The 19,073-nt window shown below is 36.0% G+C and overlaps 1 protein-coding gene across 2 annotated transcripts; it reads right to left on the bottom strand.

Annotated features, from left to right (window-relative positions):
* Window positions 1–626: 626 nt before the first annotated feature.
* Window positions 627–18,484, bottom strand: LOC103704491 (Mitochondrial substrate carrier family protein). Of its 2 annotated transcripts, XR_603619.6 has the most exons (7): window positions 18,166–18,430; window positions 13,395–13,776; window positions 9,610–9,806; window positions 7,789–7,930; window positions 4,980–5,133; window positions 2,016–2,332; window positions 627–951 (listed from the first exon to the last, which is right to left on the bottom strand). XR_603619.6 is itself a non-coding variant. In XM_008787804.6 (6 exons), exons 1-6 carry the CDS (start codon window positions 18,231–18,233, stop codon window positions 2,301–2,303), a joined length of 975 nt encoding a protein of 324 aa, XP_008786026.4. In that variant the 5' UTR covers window positions 18,234–18,484; the 3' UTR covers window positions 1,817–2,300. The 2 variants fall into 2 exon arrangements, 1 of the variants encoding a protein (XP_008786026.4); XM_008787804.6 differs by lacking the exon at window positions 627–951 and having other exon boundaries at window positions 1,817–2,332; window positions 18,166–18,484.
* Between the last annotated feature and the right edge of the window lie 589 nt (window positions 18,485–19,073).

The following is a 19,073-nucleotide window of genomic DNA, read 5'->3' as shown; positions in this document are numbered from 1 at the left end:
ATGGCGACTTTCATGAAATGTTGGCCACACCATGTATGCCCAGTACATATACTGCAAATATATCTAATTCCAAATTTTAGATATAGCTGTAGCATGTTTTGGAGGAGACCTTCGTATACTTGCATCACATGAAACCAATCATGGGAAACCATGTCAACGAAATTCATGTGCAACTGAGTTTCTAGATTTCTTTTAAAGAAAAGATTCAGATAATGGGCTGCACAACAAGGGACAGCCCTTCTTAAGATACCCCTATCCTTCCAAATCTCAGTGAAAGATGGGATTAGATCATGAGTCATGTATTGCAGCTGTTAAAGTTCTTTTCACCTGGATAAGTTGGTACCTTTTGCTTTCCTCATTTTCTTGACTGGATAAATTTGACCTTTCAATTGATCGCACTCAAATGTGTTCTGTCATGCGCATTAGAAACCGCAAATGGATTAAGGTCGAATAAATATTCAGATATTCCAAATTGAACCTCAAATCACTTGTAGCTCTCTAATTTGTTCCACGGGAACTCCTCAAATTACTTGGAATCTCCCTCATTTGTTCCACGTGAACTCAGCTAAGATGCCGACTTCACCTTATATAGGTTCCTGCATTGACGGCTACTCATCTACCAGTTCCCAAAACAATAAGTTCCATATGAATGCAAGGAAAGATTGTTTTTTCAGGGGCACCTAAATGAATGTTAAATCATTTACAATTGTCTCAGTTATCAATTTCCAGACCCCACGAATGTTTCATGCAAGCCTCCAAATGACTACACATGCTGATGAATGCGTGAAGCATACCAACACTAGAGTTTTAGACATCAAATCTACAGGTGCAGTTTCCATCCATAGCATGGTGGAAACAACGAGTTTCCATTGAACCGGGAGAAGATATGCTACAGACTGTGAGATATGTTTTCTGTACATCATTTGCTGGCGAGCCCAGCAACAAATTTGCCTGCATCATTTGCCGAACATGGATTAAAATTTTACCAAGCACAGGCATTGCATGGCTGACCAAAAACAACTCAAATTTATATTCAACAAAGCAACAAGGTTTCAAACAAAAAGTAAAACAGTTCTTTAACTCTATTTGGGCTCCCTCTCAACTGGCATCATCAAGGCCTCTAGATCAAAGGTTTATCAATGAATGTTACATTGTGTGTTAAGTATGTTCCTGCAGTACAGATTAATGTAGTTTTGCTAAATCCATGGGTATTATGCAGGAATCTCACATAACAAGTTACATCTCTCTGATTTCGGTGATTGCAGCGGATACTTTTGCCACCAAGTAAAATAAATCTCACATCCACTAAATTCCTGGATTCAGATTTCCAATATCAGGTTTATATAGTGTTCCTACAATACATAGAAAATATAAAACTAAATGAATAAAGAAGAAAATTGACATAGCACAACTTCTGTTGCTTTCTTGCTTTACTATAATCCATCTATATATTGGACCTACAAAACAGCAGACTGCCAGCCAAAAAGGATCACGAACTTTGTTCTACCCTAAAGCTACACATGCTATGATCTTTCAAGCTTTTCACACTAGACACAAGTTTGGCACCTATTTTCCTTTTTGTTACAAAAGGAATATTATTTTTTTCTGCATGGAATTTACTGATGTACAGCTTGTGTATTATTAGGCAATAAGTGGCCATTTTGCTGTCTTTTACATCAAAAACTGAGAAGAAAAAAGGCTGCTATGTTTTCTGGGCGTTGAAAGTAATTTGTGCTCCTATAAACCGCCACGGTTGTAACATAAAACTGATCAGCACAACATCATCAACAAGATATAGAAAATCACCACAGTAAGATATTGAAAATCCTAAAGCCCTTGCCTTAACTGATAAGTATTACATAACTATCTCACAGATCTGTGTATATGAATGAGAATATGCAAAGAATTATTCCACTGAGTACATCTCTAAAAGGAAAGAATCAGCAATTGGCTGGAAAAAATGGCGAACTCTATTTGGGCATATAACAAAAGGACGGGTCGGTCAAATATCTTACCTGCAGAATTGATGGTGAGTTTCAAATAACAAAAGTGGCAACCTGTTTTAATAACTGTTCTATAAAAAGTGATCTCAAATATAATGAATCATATCATCTCTCCTCAAAATACTGAGGAGAAGCTGAAACGACCCGAGCCACTGACTGTCCAGGCGACCACTTCATGGGGCTTCTCAGCGTGAATAATAGGCTCCCTGATTTACACTTCACTGCAAATATGGATTATGGTATTTATGGAAACTGTTGCAGTTTTGCAAATCTGCTTCGAATGGTAGAATATAGAAATCAAATCTCTTCACTTTTTGCACACAGCCGCTCTGAAAAAGAAGACCACATGATGTACATTTAGAAGATCAGAGTATGTTAAAAAAAAAAAGGTAAGATGAACCAAACCCAGAATTCAATTTATTAAAAAATATATGAAGGAACGGGCACCTTCAGAGTTATTACTGCAAATTGTTTACATGCTAGAATATTCATGAAAATTCTACAGTCATTGCATGGTTTTCCAAGAATTTAGATCAGACAAGCTTTCCAGAATCTACCTAAGAATTATCATTAAATTGAGTCTCCATATTAGACAAGCATAAGTCCAACACCTCCACAGATTCATACAAACAATCTCTACTTCCTGATGGCCGTATATTTTGCCGTCATATGATGAAAATTCTTTGATATATGCAGTTCTTGTCTCTAGTAGAAATTCAGAGAGTTCTATGATTTTTTTTTAAAATTCTTCTATGATGCTTTGTATCCACAAATTTTGTTAAACTAAGTGAATTTTCATGGACCATTTAATTGGTAACTTGCAGATACTTATCTACATGGTTTGAAACAAATTAACAAAGAGCATGCTACAAAATGTCCTTATGCCAGATTTTAGAAGCAGTAACTTGCCCAGTTACTTTAGTTAGTGCTCTAATAAAAGGATAAGATACATTCAAAAAATTGTCGCCTGTTACCAATTAATTTTTATTACACCATAGCTCATTATTAACTAGCACCTTCTCTGATTCTTCTTAATAGCAAAAATGGTTGAGCAGATTGGCTTTAAGGTTGTATATGCCAGGATTAATGAAACGGAAACCTTACTATAATTTGCAAAATTAGGTATACTAAATAATCATCAGCTCTGAAAGCCATTTATGTTTTTTCAGCCACATAATAATTATGATAACAAATAGTAACTGATCAATTTAGGAAGTTTTAGCTCTAACAATTAACAGTGCAAATAGGTTTAGGGAGGTAATGTCTACGTAAGTTCCTGGAATAATCCACTCATAATTATTTCTTTCTCCTCCCTCATGTTGAGTTTTTCAATTTCTCTCGATAAATGATTAGCTACAAAAGGATTTTTTTTTAGTGAACGTGTCACAGCTGATTACCCTTTTTTTTTCATTTCAAGATTGGCATTCTATATCCAATATCTCGATCTAAGTATGGAGGTCAGAATAAATACAATAATGATGACAGCATGCCACTATCAGATTTTTTTTTAAAACAAAAGGTCATCCACCTACCAGTTTGTGACCATCTTTTGCAGGGCAAGAATTGACAATAAATAAGTTAAAAAGGAAACAGAGGAGAAAAAAAATCCTCACAAATTATAGTAATTTTGCAATAAATACTATAATTGCAAAATTATAGTATTTATCAATGTTCGATATTTGTTCCCTATACTTTCAGCTGCGTAATTGTATTTATGCCTAATGTATCGCGAGTATTGCAGGAACTCACAAATTTTATCTATTCACTCCATGGGGAAAATGGAACCTTCTGTGGTAGTGTAAGTTCATATTTGCTCATAGCTACAAATGCAGACTGAATAGCTTATCTGAGATGCCACCATGAAGCTTCAAGATAACAAAGAGTTTACCTTCATTGTCAGGGGCATAAATAACTCCTTAACAATAATGTACTTAGATAATCTTTCTTAAAATAACTATGTCAATATTAAACAATTACATAGTGAATTGTTCTTAGCTCAACATGAAAGTTGCAAACAGGACATACATTAGCATTGATAAACATGCCCAAGCTAATCAAACTCATTATATATGTTGATATATATTTGGGGTGACATATGTTTGTTGAACCAAGTATTAGGCATTGCAACGTTGACAAATCAATAAGCTGCATAGCAATTTTAGCAGAGCTGCACAGCAACTATATGGGAACATTAATTTCTGAAAAAGCTCAAGGAGCTTGCTTAATTTGAGTGGCATCAGCTGGGTTTCCGTTCTTTGTGGACACCCTTTGAATCCTAGGATATGAATGATCAAAGAAAAAAAAAACTTTGACCAAAAGAATTCAATCCTCTCAATTTGGGTCGACACTCCAAGTATCATGGTGGTTCATCCATGCTCTTCAGACCCCTTAAACAAAAGTGTCCCCATATTGTCAAGTCTTTTTCTGACCTTTGAATGCAAATGACTGAAGCATCTCACTGATCTCTCTTAGTTAAATGTTCTCATTTCTAACTTCCTCCTTAGTTTTGCTAAATATCTTTATCCACATCCATATTTTTTCCATGTTCAATACATGTGAAAATTCCATTTCAGTTTACTTGAGCCGTATAGCAGAGCTAGTTTTATTATTCTTTTAAAATTCTTTTCCTTTCCTGCTCAGAATAACCAGAGAACAAAAGTGCATTTCTTATATAAAATCTGACTATATTAAGATTTCTGTTTTTGAGTTAGAATAGACCTGTTATGCCAATAGTATTCACTCATACACAATTTTCTTCACTGCTTATTATAATGTAACAGAATCGTCTTTATTTCCACGTTGGGAACTAAAAGGTAAACCTCAACAAAAAGGGAAAACCAACGGCTCTACATAGAATGGGAAGTTGACACATACTATATGATAGTATAAAGATCAAAGGCATGTAAAGATGAATGAAACAACAAACTGATAACATAAAGTAACATATTATATGTAAAGAAGGAAGAGTTTCCCTACTCAGATATTCATATGCTACTATCATCGTGGTACCCCATGCTGACATGCTGAAAAACCTTGGACCTAATCCTCTGTAGAACCCTTTCCATCCATCTTCAGCAATCAATCTTTTGACAACTTGTCTTGCAGTTTGTCTCTGTTTATTATCCATAACCTACGTCCGAAAAATAAATAAATGAAACAATAGACAATCAAAAGTTGGCAGAATTAAAATTTGCATGCCAAGAATAATGACAAACAGCCTTTCTTTCTCTTGTTAGCGGCAAAGCTACAGTGAAAACTTAAGGGCTCAAATAAAAAAGAAAAAATGCACAAAGTAGAAGATGAACATCCACCAAAAAGGGAAAAAGAAAAACCATGCCTCCTATTACTGGACTCCAGTCTAAGAACCAAAAGTTCATAGCACTTATACAGGGAGTCAGAAGCCTACTTGATCAATTACAGATACAAATAAGTTATGCGAAGACAGTCTACAAACATTGACAAAAATTCTATTTCACAGACCAAAGAGCCTCCCCTTGTAGCAAGGTTCTTACAAGTGAGTATCCTCTCAACATATATGTCCACATGAAAGGTTGTGAAAAATGACAAGCTTTAATGCTTACGCCATCTGCATATAGATCCCAAGAGTACAAGATGATAATATCTTCTCATTCCACCTCCACATCCAAGTACCTATAGTAGAGGACCTGCCACCTGACACCTATTGCGGATCAGGTTGATTAACCCAGATGATTGTATTGCTTGAACAACCCAAATTAAACCAGTGTCAACCCTTCCAGGTCAGATGGAACCATCACTTGAAAAGGTGGAGAAACAAGTTCACAGTTGCTCCTCTCCTTCCCTTTCCCTTCTCTTCCTATTCAACAGAGGTGGCACAGCTATATCTTGTGGAAAAAATAGCCATCTAGTAGGAAAGGAACTAGTGAGCTAGAACTGGCAGTGACATGACCAGATCCAATGGGATCAGAGACAATGGAACCCATTCTGGTGGCAGTGATGTAGAGGCAGCTAAGATCAAGAGGGAGCATAGGCGGAGCGACCAAATCGGGCCAGATCGACTGGGCAGCGAAGGTAGAGTAATAAAATCTAGTAAGCAGCAAGGCTTGATAAGGAAGGGGGAGGGGGAGATGCTGGGAGTAGGATGGCTTGGTTGGGATCTTGAGGATATGTGAAGTAGGAGAATAGCAGCTGGGAGTGTGAAGGAGGAGAACATTTCATGTGGGAGCCTGTCAAATTGGACCCATGGTCAAGTCAGGAACCCACGACCTGGATGCTGTAGTGAGTAAATATGGTTCGATGACTTTCAAGCACTGGTAGATAATGACAAGTTAGTTTCATCTTGCTTTTTTTTTTGAATTTAGCTACTCCATTTACAAGGATGTACATGCATATATATTTCTACACGTCCTATCTTACCAATGTTATCAGGATAGAGTTGTACCATAAATGTAGAGTGGACCAGATAAGATTGGATCGTAGATTAGATCTTAGGTTGTAAGATTCTTTCCAACTTCATTTAAATGATGAAGAAAAAGGGTAAAATTATGAAAGTAAGGACATGAATAAATTAAAACTTTAAAGGAGTTAAAAGTAAGAAACCATCATACATGGTTGTAAGGAGTTTACTTTCCAACAACCTTAAGCCCATGTCTACCACTTCCAAAAATGAAAACAAAGTTATGTTATTCCATATGACTAAAAGCCACCATATAAGTCCATATTATATCTTAATTGACCCCCAAAAATATATATAAATAGGATTAAGATGAATAAGTATAAATAATATGTTGTCATCGTCAACATCATCTTTGTTGGATTTGAGACACAAATTTAACCCCTTTTACTTTTGCTTCTTGAGGAATAAACAATGAATTCCCCCCCATCCACCAGTTGAACATTATACAACAACAAATGAGTTTTCTCACCTTTACCAACATATTTAACCCTAATCATGAATAAAAACGAACAAAGCAAGCTACCTTTGCCCCAAATGCATAGACTCAATTCTCCTTTGAAATAATAGGTTGTCGAAAAGCGTAAGCAGATTTTAAAAACAGTTGCAAAGATATGAGAACATGCAAATAAGTGAGACACTCATATATAGGTTTACTTTCAAAAATTGAAAAAATGCGCCCATATGCTTCCAAATCTCTTTTTCTTTACTTTCGAAAGTTTAAAATAGCAAGAGGTTCTTTTTAATATTTTCAGAGGCTTATTAATGATGAATTGCTCATTTAAAATTTAAAAAATTTAAATTAATCAAAAGGACAGATGTTCAAATTGCTTTAACATGAAAATGACATGATGCAGATATGGATCTTAAAATTCAGAATTGTATGCTTCGTAATCTGGATCTTATGATCCTGGTTTCTGTCTAGGATCCAATCTGATCCCAATCCGGAGATCCAAACCAAAGACCATTAGGGCCATTTTGATCCAAATGAACAATTTTAATATAGTGTCTAAGATCCCTAAAACAATGTGTCTTCTATGTAAGTCTTTCATGACTGGCATCCATGTCAGCATACAAACCCCGTGTTTGCTGCCAACATGTTATATATTTGTACTGCTATCAAAACAGATGATAGCCAGAGATTAAGCATGTACCTGCAATCAAGTCTTAATCATGTCTAAAGGGGTCGCGACACAAGATGCCACCGCACCAGCAATAACAGAATGAACTTAGAATTGCTCAAAATGAACATGCAAGAAACATCAGGCTATATGCAGACTGGAGAGGAAAGGAACTGCATGCAGAAAGTAGAGAACGAGCAAAACCAATGATAGCCAAAGATTAAGCATATACCTGCAATCGAGTCTTGATCGTGTCTAAAGGGGTTGTGATACAAGATGCCACCGCACCAGCAACAACTCCACCTGTAGCTTGAACGCACATTATTTTTTGCTGGCTAGGAACAGTTTCCGTATCATTCCCATGGCCTAAGAGCCTATTCGAGACAATAAAGAGAATTATGGTGAGAAGCTTTCCAATAGTTAGGCTATAGGGTTATAATCTACTGAAAATAATGATGGTTGTGAGCCTCTAATGAGACAAGTGTCTCCAGCAGCTAGCCAGCTACATTTACAAGAATACTAATAAAGGAATTGATGGCACTTGTAGGAAACCATATTACGATAACTTGCAGCACCATCTACTCATATTCATATTTCAAGCTACTAATGTTTGGAACATAATTATCAGACTGACTATTAGAGCTGACCTTGTCCACCAAATAAGATTGGCATTGCAGTTACCTACCACGACACTGTACAGAATAAGGTTGCAAAACAGTAAATTTATGAAACTTGTAGCTAAAGAAATTTAGGAGATTGAACTACAAAACTTTGTTAGGAGGAGGAGGAGGGAGAGGAGGAAGAAAGGAAAATAAAAGAATAGTTTGAACATATTAAGTTGGTTCTAGACCACAATATTTGTTTATGTGCATCACATCTTTGCAAATTTTTCAACCAGAGAACCTATCAGCAAGAAGTTGATCATGCACCTTCTTTTGATGCCTCATAAATGTTTTGGCTTTGTACTTCATATCTTACTGTGTTAAAAACAAAGTTTACACCATGCCTAGATGTCAGAAAACATCATCAAACATGTACCAGGCATGCCGCACAGGATTAAAGTTTGTAGTAACACAACTTGAACAAGAAGTGTTTCAGTAAAAGGATCACTATTAGGGAGGGGAAGGTCTAAAAGAATAATGAGAAGAAAATTTTATATTCATAGATAAAGATGGCAAAGAGTGACTGGCATAAAAATGTTAGCAAATTAGTCATAAAAAGATTCATATTTGATTTGTCAAGGAAGTGTAGTATTTCATCTTATTCATCTTCAAAGAAAGTCATCATCTTAGATCCATATGTTCTTTTTAGAACACTATAAAAAATTAAACTTCATGCCGGTTTGACGGGATTAGACATTAAAAAACTTCAGGTTTAAATATTTTACATTAGATATTCTCCACATGGAAAGAATCCAAAACTGAAAAAATGGTTAAATACCCATAAAAAGTAAAATGCTTTATACCAAGATATTAAGATAGTAGAACTCCCAAAAAATGAGCCCCAAGTAGATATATATGCCCTGTATTAAGGTTAAATTACAAGAATAAATTATTGTACAAAAGGAACAGCCAAATCGAAATACGGAGCCTACACATGATTAAGGTACCTGCATCGAAGGTATCCAGAGATTATAAATACTATACCAAGCAACAACCAAGCAATGCATTCTTCTCCCACGAACATAAAACAAATATCTGGTAAAAAGGTTGCTAACAAAATTGGTCGATTAAATAAGACCTTAGAACCATAAGAAGACAGGGGAAGCAGCACAGGAAACATGTCTGTAAACAGAAAACCAATAAAAATTTCTTTGGTATCACTTGTTATTTATCAAAATGCCACAAATTCATATGTTATGACATACAAGATATGTGAAAACAGTCGTCTTCCAAAAATATCATAACAACCAGTAAGGAAGTAGATGAATGATCAAGAACAGCAAGTATATAATGGAAAAATAACTTTTATAACCATATGCTATACATCAGCATGTGCACTTGTTCCAACCATTTAGGTGTTTGCTATTTATAGAGAAAGTCCGGTGTCTTACCTCCAGATTATACGTTGACTGGATCCATAACTTGCCCACCATACAGCACTAGACGGGGAATATGTCATAACAGACAAGCCAAATCCTCTGTAAAAACCCTTGACTCCATCCGACTTCACAATCTTACGAGCAACATCCAGTCCACCATTATACTTTGCATAACCTGAGTATCCTTGCACCATCAACTTTTGGCTAACCTAACACAAGTTCACCGTGATCACAAACATGTACTTGAATACTAAATTGTGCTTTTGTGTCCATATATTATTAACCTTGCAGTACATGTCATAATACCCAATGAAGCAACTTTAAAAAAACTAGCAGACATCCAGTTACATTAACTCTCTAAGCATTTCTCACAAAATCACCTCATAATTAAAGCTGATTTCTCCAGAACAACATCCAGTGAGAACATATTACAGAAACAGGGTCTGTGTCAATTAGCTATCTACAACCTGGTCAGAAGCACCTGAAGTACCTAAATGGGCTAAAGATATTGTTAAAGGAGCTGAGTTGTTATGAGGATGCAGATGCAATTGAGATGCTTCCAATTTCCAAATATACACAGAGTTACAGAATAAGTCTTTTGAGTTATAATAACAAGCACAAATATCAGAATTCGATACATGCATTAAGCATAGAGAAGAGGATCTAAAGGAAAATTCTACAATGTACAGATCTGCTGCCCCACTTTTTCAGAACAAATCTCATCCAGTATATGTGCAATACATGGCTGGGTAGCAATTGATGTTAAAAAGTGTCAATAGTATTACGGTGCAGCATCGTCAGGACTCAGAGAATAACAAATATTTTCATTAGTTTAATCATGCATGTACGCATGTACAAACAAGAACAGGGATAACACTTTCTAATAATGGTTATAGACATGGATACAGCAATATATTTTTATATAGAAGAAAATTATTGATGACCTACAATTTTTGACAAGAAATTTGTATTGCACTGGAAAAAAAGTTGCATAATGCGAAAACAGGTGCCAAAAGATGATGTACTAATGAACGACAACCCTTAAGCATTGTCTTAACTATTTGGGACACATTTATGAAAAAAGAACCATGATTAACAGGAAAATACTAAATATTAGAAAATGTAGGCCATAATTATCTTACAATTTGAATTAAAGGAAGTATATTACAATGATTATTGAAATTCGAATGTAATAATAATTCATACAATTTTACCAAAGATAAGCATTTTGATAAGAAACAAAACAATATTTGTAAAAACCTCCATTTCAAAAGAAGAAATGATTTAAAATGTTCTCCCATTCTCAAAGACACTGATAATTGAAGTTATGCAGAACAGTAACAGATGAACATCACAAAAGAACACAATCTGAGAAAGAATGAAACCAGATAAACATTCATAAATTGCTCGAAGATGATAAGGGATAAAAAGAGATTTTCTCATTAGTATGGGCATAATTTGCATCTTATCAAATAAAAATAGCTCATTGTAAATTAAAATGTAAACATAATATCTTTTTACTGTGCCCGATAGGAATGTTCTCTGAATACAACGCAATGTCTAAGAACAGAATATTTTAAGCATTAATCCAAGGAGTCAAGGACTGCTGTTATAGAGGATGCATCTTGGATAAAATGAGCAAGTCGAATATTCGTACATTATAAAGAAGGAATTCAGGCTATGGTTACAACCAAGGTTCCAGCTCTGAACCGGCCGGAATCGGTATCTAACTGGCCAGAACTGGACGGAAAGGCCCCGAATCGGTCGGAACCGGTACCAAACCGACTGGAACCGGTTGAAAAAGACCCGAACCAGACCGAACCGGCCAGAAGCAACCTGGAACCGGCCAGAACCGTTCGAAACCGGTGCGAATTATCCTTATGGGATGAATATACAAAACTGTGCCGCTTGGTTAGAGGAGTGGGCTGATGTGTCTCCTAATTATACTAATGATCCGAATATCTACGAGAAGCATCGCCACTCGATGAGATTTTAGATATCGGTATGTATGTTGTACTTTAAATATATATAATTGATTGTATTATTTTATATTTTTTACCACACTACTTGATTGAAGATATTTCATGTTGCTTCTTGTAGCATGCAACATCTCACTAATTATTTTATGTTTTGTATCATTTTTAAGGCTGCAAATGGGTCGGGTCAACCCGTGACCCGACCCGACCCGACCCGCGTAGACCCGACCCGACCCGACCCGACCCGAATTTTAGGACCCGCGGGTCCGGGTCGGGTCCTAAAATTGGACCCGAATCATTTTCTGGGTCGGGTTTGGGTTTACCAAACGGACCCGACCCGACCCGAATGGACTCGAAGAGAGAGAGAGAGGAAAAGCAAAAGAAAGTCTTTTCTTTTTCTTTTTCTTTTCCTTTTTTTTTGGCGTGGGTTGTGGTACTGTTGGTCAGTGTGGGAGGATAGCAAGTTAGCAAGAAGCATAGGTTCACAGAATCCAAAGGAACGTCGGCCCTTCAGGATTCTCTCTCGATCTATTACACTGTTGAGACCTCTGGTGTGTAGCTGCCTTTTTTTTTTTCCTTCTGTTTTTTGGTTTTTGTTTCTTTTAACTTTTGAAGGGAGAAAGTGAGGGAACACTGCAACTGAATATGGGTCATGTGCCAGTTTTCTGTAATGGAATTGGATTTTGGAAGAAGGTCTGGGATTTTTTTTTGTCCTCGTGAGAGGGGAGCTGGGAGACACCGAGTTCCGTCCAATCAGTCATATAGATAAAAAATAGTGTGATATGAAATTTGGCTTGTAGACCGACTTAGTTAGTGAGTCATGGGTCATCTGTTCTGACTGGAGCTCAATTGCAAAGTCTTTCAAGTCATGGGTCACCCAGCACCTCATAATTATGGTATGACCAAATTAGATTTGTCCAAATTTTTTCCCAAAAGTACAAAAAAATTAGACCCGATCGGACCCGGACCCGACCCGAATCAGGCCCGGACCCGACCCGAACCCGACTCGGACCCGACCTGACCCAACCCGATCTTCAACCGGGTCGGGTCCGGGTCCAAAATTGGGACCCGAACAAAAAACCGGGTCGGATCGGGGTCACCTAGGACCCGACCCGACCCGACCCATTTGCACCCCTAATCATTTTAAAACAATAAGCATCATTTAGCTTAAACTAGGATCATTTAACATTAAAAAAAATAAAAAAAATACTAAATCAGACTTAAAATTATTGAAAAAGTTTAAAAAGATTAAATAACAAATAAAACAACTTGAAAAACTCCAAAAAAAATTGGCGTGCCGGTATGGAATCTGCATGCCCAAGTGTACCATATATCGATACGATACCAGGTTCAGTATCGTACCAACCCATCCGCCGACCAGTACAGGTTCCGGTACCGGTTTGGCGGACTTTGGTTACAACAATTATAGGCGTAAAGCAATCTAGCATCTACTATGCCTACTTGTATTCTATAACCAAAATTATGATTCAACACATTATTATTAGGTGGGGCTTTCAATCAACCTACATTCTCAGAAAAATCAAAACTATGATTCAGCACATTTACAACTTACTGAGCACAGCAAGAAACAGATTGCAATATACCCCAATTTGTAGTTAAATGCAGATAAGGAATTGATTATGATACTAGACTAACAATAATTTGTATTCAACGAGATCAGTTTTCATGCTGAAATACATGACTATGGTTTTCAGCTTCCCTGCTACGTTTCCTTGATAGAGAGACAAAATATTGGCTTAAATTCAGGAATTTTCAAAACAAATTAAAACACATAATTGTCCAAAAAGATTACATTCATACCACATCAATAGGAACAAACACAGCCTGAGAACAAAGAGACGCTGCCATGCCCGCAATGCCATTTGCGATGGCAGCCTGTACTGGTTCAGAGAGCTTAAATGGTTCGACCAGCTTGAGTGAAGCCGCTTTTGTCGTTTCCAAAGAAGTGAGGAAAACGATCCTGGCAGGAACAGCACCAGTAATAACTGTGCCAAACCCCCTATATAAGCCTGGAATACCATCAACTTTGAGAATATTTCTCATGGCGGCAAATGCGTTCTTCTGTGCAGCATCTTTTGAAGCAACCTGCATCCTGGTCTTTATGACAGAGATGGGATACAGGGCCACAGTAACACCAGTAAAGAGGCCAGCTCCTACGACATACAACTTAGTTTTGTCAAGCCTGCAGGATTGGATGGAATAAGTAAGCATATAGACTTGGTTTAAGTACAAAAGTTGCACGTAAACAGGTATTAGAGACATAAACATTGATTTCAGTTATAAAGAAAATATTCTAAATATTGGTGGAAGACCTTTAAATAAATAGTATAAGCTCAAAGAGTATTTACGTGGTAGTTTAGTTCTGTGAAGATTCATTATTAGCGGCAGTACAACAAAATAAGCAAAATATGATAAAAATAGTAATAGAGCACTGAGGATATTCCTGATTGTTCTCAACAATATCGCAACAGTATGCACATCAAGAAGCAAAGTAGAGCAGAATCTCAAATAGGGAGGAACTAAACAATCAAAAAACATTCCCTACATCCTTCACCAATTTATAGAGCTCTTTCATCATTTGGCTGAAAGGAATCACTGATTTAGAAGGTTGACAGGTAAATAGAGACAATAGTCTTTTGAAAATAAATATAAAATAAACATCAAGTAGCATGAAACAGAAGGGCATAGCTAAAAGTGATCTTATTAACTCAAGAAGTGAAGTTTTACACCGGGCAGCACCGCAGCAGTTTATAAACTACAGAGAGCATTTGCTATAGAAATTACAAAACTTAAAATTAAGCACGAAACCAGTAAAACAATATAAACTTGAACAAGATGACTACAGGCATAACCTCATTAAATAATGAAGTCACTAGGTCAGTTCTAGACAGCTAAGTATGAGACTTGTAAGCATAAGCTGAACCTTAACCACCAAGTCTTGCACCAAATATGTAGAATCAGCACTATTAAACAAAGTATAATGTCATGGTTGGAGAATGTCTGAGAAACCTATTTCACAACCTATATCCCTCATTTTTGAGTTGGTGAAAGATTCTTTGCCTAAGCATATTTGGGCAAGAGAAGGGCAACATCATGGATGAGTTTGTTGGAAGTCATATCTACCTCATTGGTTACAAATAGCAAGCTCATGAATCGAGCACTCTTCACAAAGAGAAAAGAAGGCAACAAGTTTATACCTTCAACAACTATTTCGAAAAATATGTGGTACTTGGTAGCCAAAATCTAGTACCTAGAGCATGCAACCACATGCTAACACTTCCATCCCTGCTAAAAACAAGGATCTTTCAAAAGCAATCTTAGTACATTAACACATAACATTCATAGCTCTACATTTCTAGAATCAATATGTCATCTATGTTTTGAAAACATGAGTACCAAAAATAGGTAGATCTCCATCATTTTACAAGAACGAATATTGATTTATACAAAGGATGCCTAGATGTTACCAGACACGAGTCTTATTGAATGCTACACTTCCCTGCTCCCATAGACCCACCTGCTCTTGGTCTCGAAAACTTAAAGTCAGATAATATGAAAGGGTTTAAAAAAAATCACAGCATTTAAACAATTAGCTTATGGCCCCTGACCATGACACAAGAAGAAAGATTCAACAAAATACACAACAAACAAATGGCATACAAAATATTCTCTATCTTCCAGATTGTACTACCTTTGAACTTTTTATGCTCCTTTGCCAAATACAAAGAACAGCAAGGATTGGTCATAAAACCAGCATATGTCTTATGGGTATGTGTGCGTGTAAATCTACATTACCAGACACTCCATTTCTAAGCTACATGGAAGTGTTGACACTTTTGGATGGACATGGCGTGACATAACATAATACAATTGGACACTCCACTTTGAAGCATCCTGCTAACAACAGCAAAAAGTGTCCAACATTTGATGCCTTTTTTGGAGTGTCATGCCAGGAACTCTTAGGTTTACGTGCTAGACACTTTGAGTGAAGTGTCCCTAAGGTTTTATTGACATTTCAAGCAGAGTATCCTTATGTTTTTAATATAAAGTTATCAAGATTATATGCATATTTCAAGAAAAAGTCACTATAATTTGTAATATAAAGCTACCATAATTATATGAACACTCTAAGCAAAATGTCATTATGTTTTAAATATAAGTGTATCACAGTTGGTTATCAATTAAGTATCTCAACACACAGTAAGTAAGTCCAAGTGTCCCTAGTGAATAAATTAAACAACTTGCAAGCTCATGGCCATTCCATTAATATATTTGTTAGCAACTTAGCGTTTGTAACTTTAAGTTTCTCCTTTTTGAATAAGCATCAAAACACACAAACACATGTGCATATATGTGTATATACATGTATATGTATGTATATGTATACGTACATATGTATGCATGTCTGTATATATGTATGTATGTATGTGATCAATCCCCAAGGTAAATTTTGGATTCACCATATGATATGGTTCACAATTTTACCCAACCAAGTTAGTCAAATCTCAAGCAAAAGCACCGCAAAGTGGTCCTTTTTGACTCAACCCACCAAATGACCATGTTCGGTCAACTTGAATAAGTACCAAAGGTCCAAAACAAATATCTAAGTTTAAGAAGAAAGTTCTGTTCCTTAACAATTTGGTGAGAAAAGATTAAAGAACAGATAAAAATTTCCTGCATGGTTTAGAAATGAAGAAAACTCTTACATTTAGTTAATTCTGAAAAAATGCATATTTGTTCGGATATGAGTTAGGACGGTGTAAGGGAGATGTCTAAGGGAGTAGTGATTAACAAGATAAGTGGACATACTATGCAACATTGTTTTATTATCCTTGCAAAATGAAACCGACCACTGAACTTATGATGAACCACCATTGGTGTCATTTCATTGCTTTGGCCAAAAGGGATGGAAGTGTGTTCAAAAAGACATTTTTCTGGATGAAAAGTAGGTCTTCATTTAAGACAAGATGCTTCATCCTAATAAGCTGCTGCAGATGCTTCTGCATGCCTGCCTTTACAGGGCTTTTGTCTTTTGGACATCACTGATCTTTGCAACTATCTGGTTAGTTTAAAAATCTCTCATTAATTTCATTTGTTTTCTGAGCTTATTTTATCCAATTATTTGAAACAAATTAACCTTGATTTTTTCTGGTTACGTTTAACATGCTTATATCATAGTTTATTGGCATAATTATTGTCCTTTTTCGAATCCATGCAACAAGTAGTCATTGCTTTTTCCATAGCCTATGATCTCTCTCCCACTCCCATTTTCAAATTTGTTTCAAAGTAGTAAAGTAGCATGGATATTCAAAAAGCTGAACCTAATGATTAGAAAATAGCTAGTTAGATATTTTTAAGTTTACATGCAACAAGTAGTCATTGCCTTTTCCATAGCCTATGATCTCTCTCCCACTCTCATTTTCAAATTTGTTTCAAAGTGGTAAAGTAGCATGGATATTCAAAAAGCTGAACCTAATGATTAGAAAATAGCTAGTTAGATATTTTTAAGTTTACACCAGCATTAGATGAGTGAAATTTCTACAAGTCTTCTCTGCTTCTAATCAACTATTCCTACTTAAAAGGACAGGCTCTCGACACTTTATCTTAAAGCAAACTTATAATTTTGTAGTACAATTAACTAACCTAACTAAAAGCATTCAATTATTCTTCATCACTTGTGATTAATAAAACAAGTATAAAAGGTGGCCTAGTGGTTCACAGATGTGAAGAAATGAAAAAACAAAGCAATGAACAAGATACCACTTACAGGATACTCGACACAAGAGAATAAACAATGAAGGGAAAACAAAAATAAGATTTGATGAAAGACTCGACAGCTTAAACAACAAACGAATGCATCAAGCGAAAAGTAAATTGGGAAAGAATCGTCACTGAAATCCGACAAAGTAGCAACTTCTTATAATCCAAAGTATATGATAACTAAAATTTAAAAATAAAAACAAATCTGTTCTTATGATCGAACCCTAACCAACAATGGCATTATTGCATAAGCAATCTGAAACATACGAAACCAAGATTTTCATACCGAACAAGAAAATTTAAACTCAAAAAATGGCAATAAGAATTTTATCGTATGAGCGAACTGGTATGAATGAAATTTCTATAAACCACTGAAATCCTAATTTCGTGCAACATAAAAGATAAAAACATATACCGTACAGGGAAAAGGATCAGAAAGGATCCAAAGTGGAAAATCTACCGCTCTGAAAAATCTAGCACAAAATCTAAATAAATGATAAAAGATTCAAGAAAACGGATCAGCAGTTACCAGCGACCAAGAAAACCGAAAATAACAGATAAAATCACGATGGATTCTTTCTTTCCCCAATCGATCGCCCCCCAATCCGCCAAACCAGTCAAAATCTTGATATCCGCTAAAACTCAATGAAGATTACCGTACAAGGAGAGGCATAAATAGGGAAATAATGAAAACAAGAAATGATGATAAATTAAGCATGCAATTAAAAGGAAAGGTTCAAAAAGATGAATCAAAGATCAACGACTACCGAGAAAATCAAAGAAACAAAAATCCAAAAAGAGAGATCCTTACTTGTCCCAATTGATCTCGGTTCGATCGAAGGCGGGGACCTTGGGACGAGCGATCTCCCTCGAATCCATCGCTTTAAAACAGGGCCAAGCTCTGAGAGAAAACGGAGGAGAGGAGAGACCCCTAACTTTCCCTCTCGAGACCAAGAAGAAGTCGCGGAGGAGGAGAGATCGCGGAGCCGTTTCAAAGGAGCGCCGTTTTTGTTTTCCCTTTTTCGCGAGCCGACGCCGCCCTCCCGAGTTCTTGCCCTGGGGCGCCTTTTTGCCTTGTGCCCAAAGAAAAAGAATATCGGGCGTACGGGAATACTATTTGATTGATTACCAGTGGAATGTTCTAGAGTTTTCCTAGATATAGAAGAGGAACCTAAGGTTCCGTTTTGACATGATCACTAATTTTTTATTTTAAGTAAAAATCAAAAAAACCAATTTTTCAAAATTTTTAATTTATAAATAATATTATATATATATATATATTGGAAAAAAAAAAAGATAGCAACTACATAAGCACACTTTAATGTTCAAAAAAGAATTTACATATTTTTTTTGATGGTCGAATTTATAGATAGAATAAGATTAAATTGCGTGGGTAGAGAGCCAAAGAGTCAAGTGTCAATGGAGCAATAACGATGATAACAGCAATAATAATAGAATTCGAGATCAAGTTATACATTGATAAGATGGATATACCATCACATTATGGAATATTTCAATGACAATAAAACTTGCCTGAAAATGATGCTCCAATCATATTAAGGAGATATCCTCTTAAGGGCTACAAATTGAACAAGCTCTTTTTTTTTTTTTTTTACTAGGATGGGTAACTCGTACCTGATAAGTACGAATACATCGAATAAAATCAGAAAACAGAATATCTCAAAGTGCTCAGGACAACTTTCTATCTCCAACCCACAG

Source organism: Phoenix dactylifera, chromosome 9 (genome assembly GCF_051530095.1).
Source record: "Phoenix dactylifera cultivar Ajwa chromosome 9, Ajwa_hap1_PhDact_Kaust_v1.1, whole genome shotgun sequence".
NCBI classification, from domain to species: Eukaryota; Viridiplantae; Streptophyta; class Magnoliopsida; order Arecales; family Arecaceae; genus Phoenix; species Phoenix dactylifera.
This window is presented reverse-complemented; position numbering and strand designations above follow the sequence as displayed.

Excerpts from the sequence above, each read along its gene's own strand:
- LOC103704491 (XM_008787804.6), bottom strand. The coding sequence starts at position 18,233 with ATGGATTCGAGGGAGATCGCTCGTCCCAAGGTCCCCGCCTTCGATCGA. Across the intron at positions 7,931-9,609 it reads AGTCAACGTATAATCTGGAG|GCTCTTAGGCCATGGGAATG; the intron begins GTAAGACACCGG and ends TGTCTCGAATAG. Across the intron at positions 2,333-4,979 it reads AGTAGCATATGAATATCTGA|AGCGGCTGTGTGCAAAAAGT; the intron begins GTAGGGAAACTC and ends CTTCTTTTTCAG.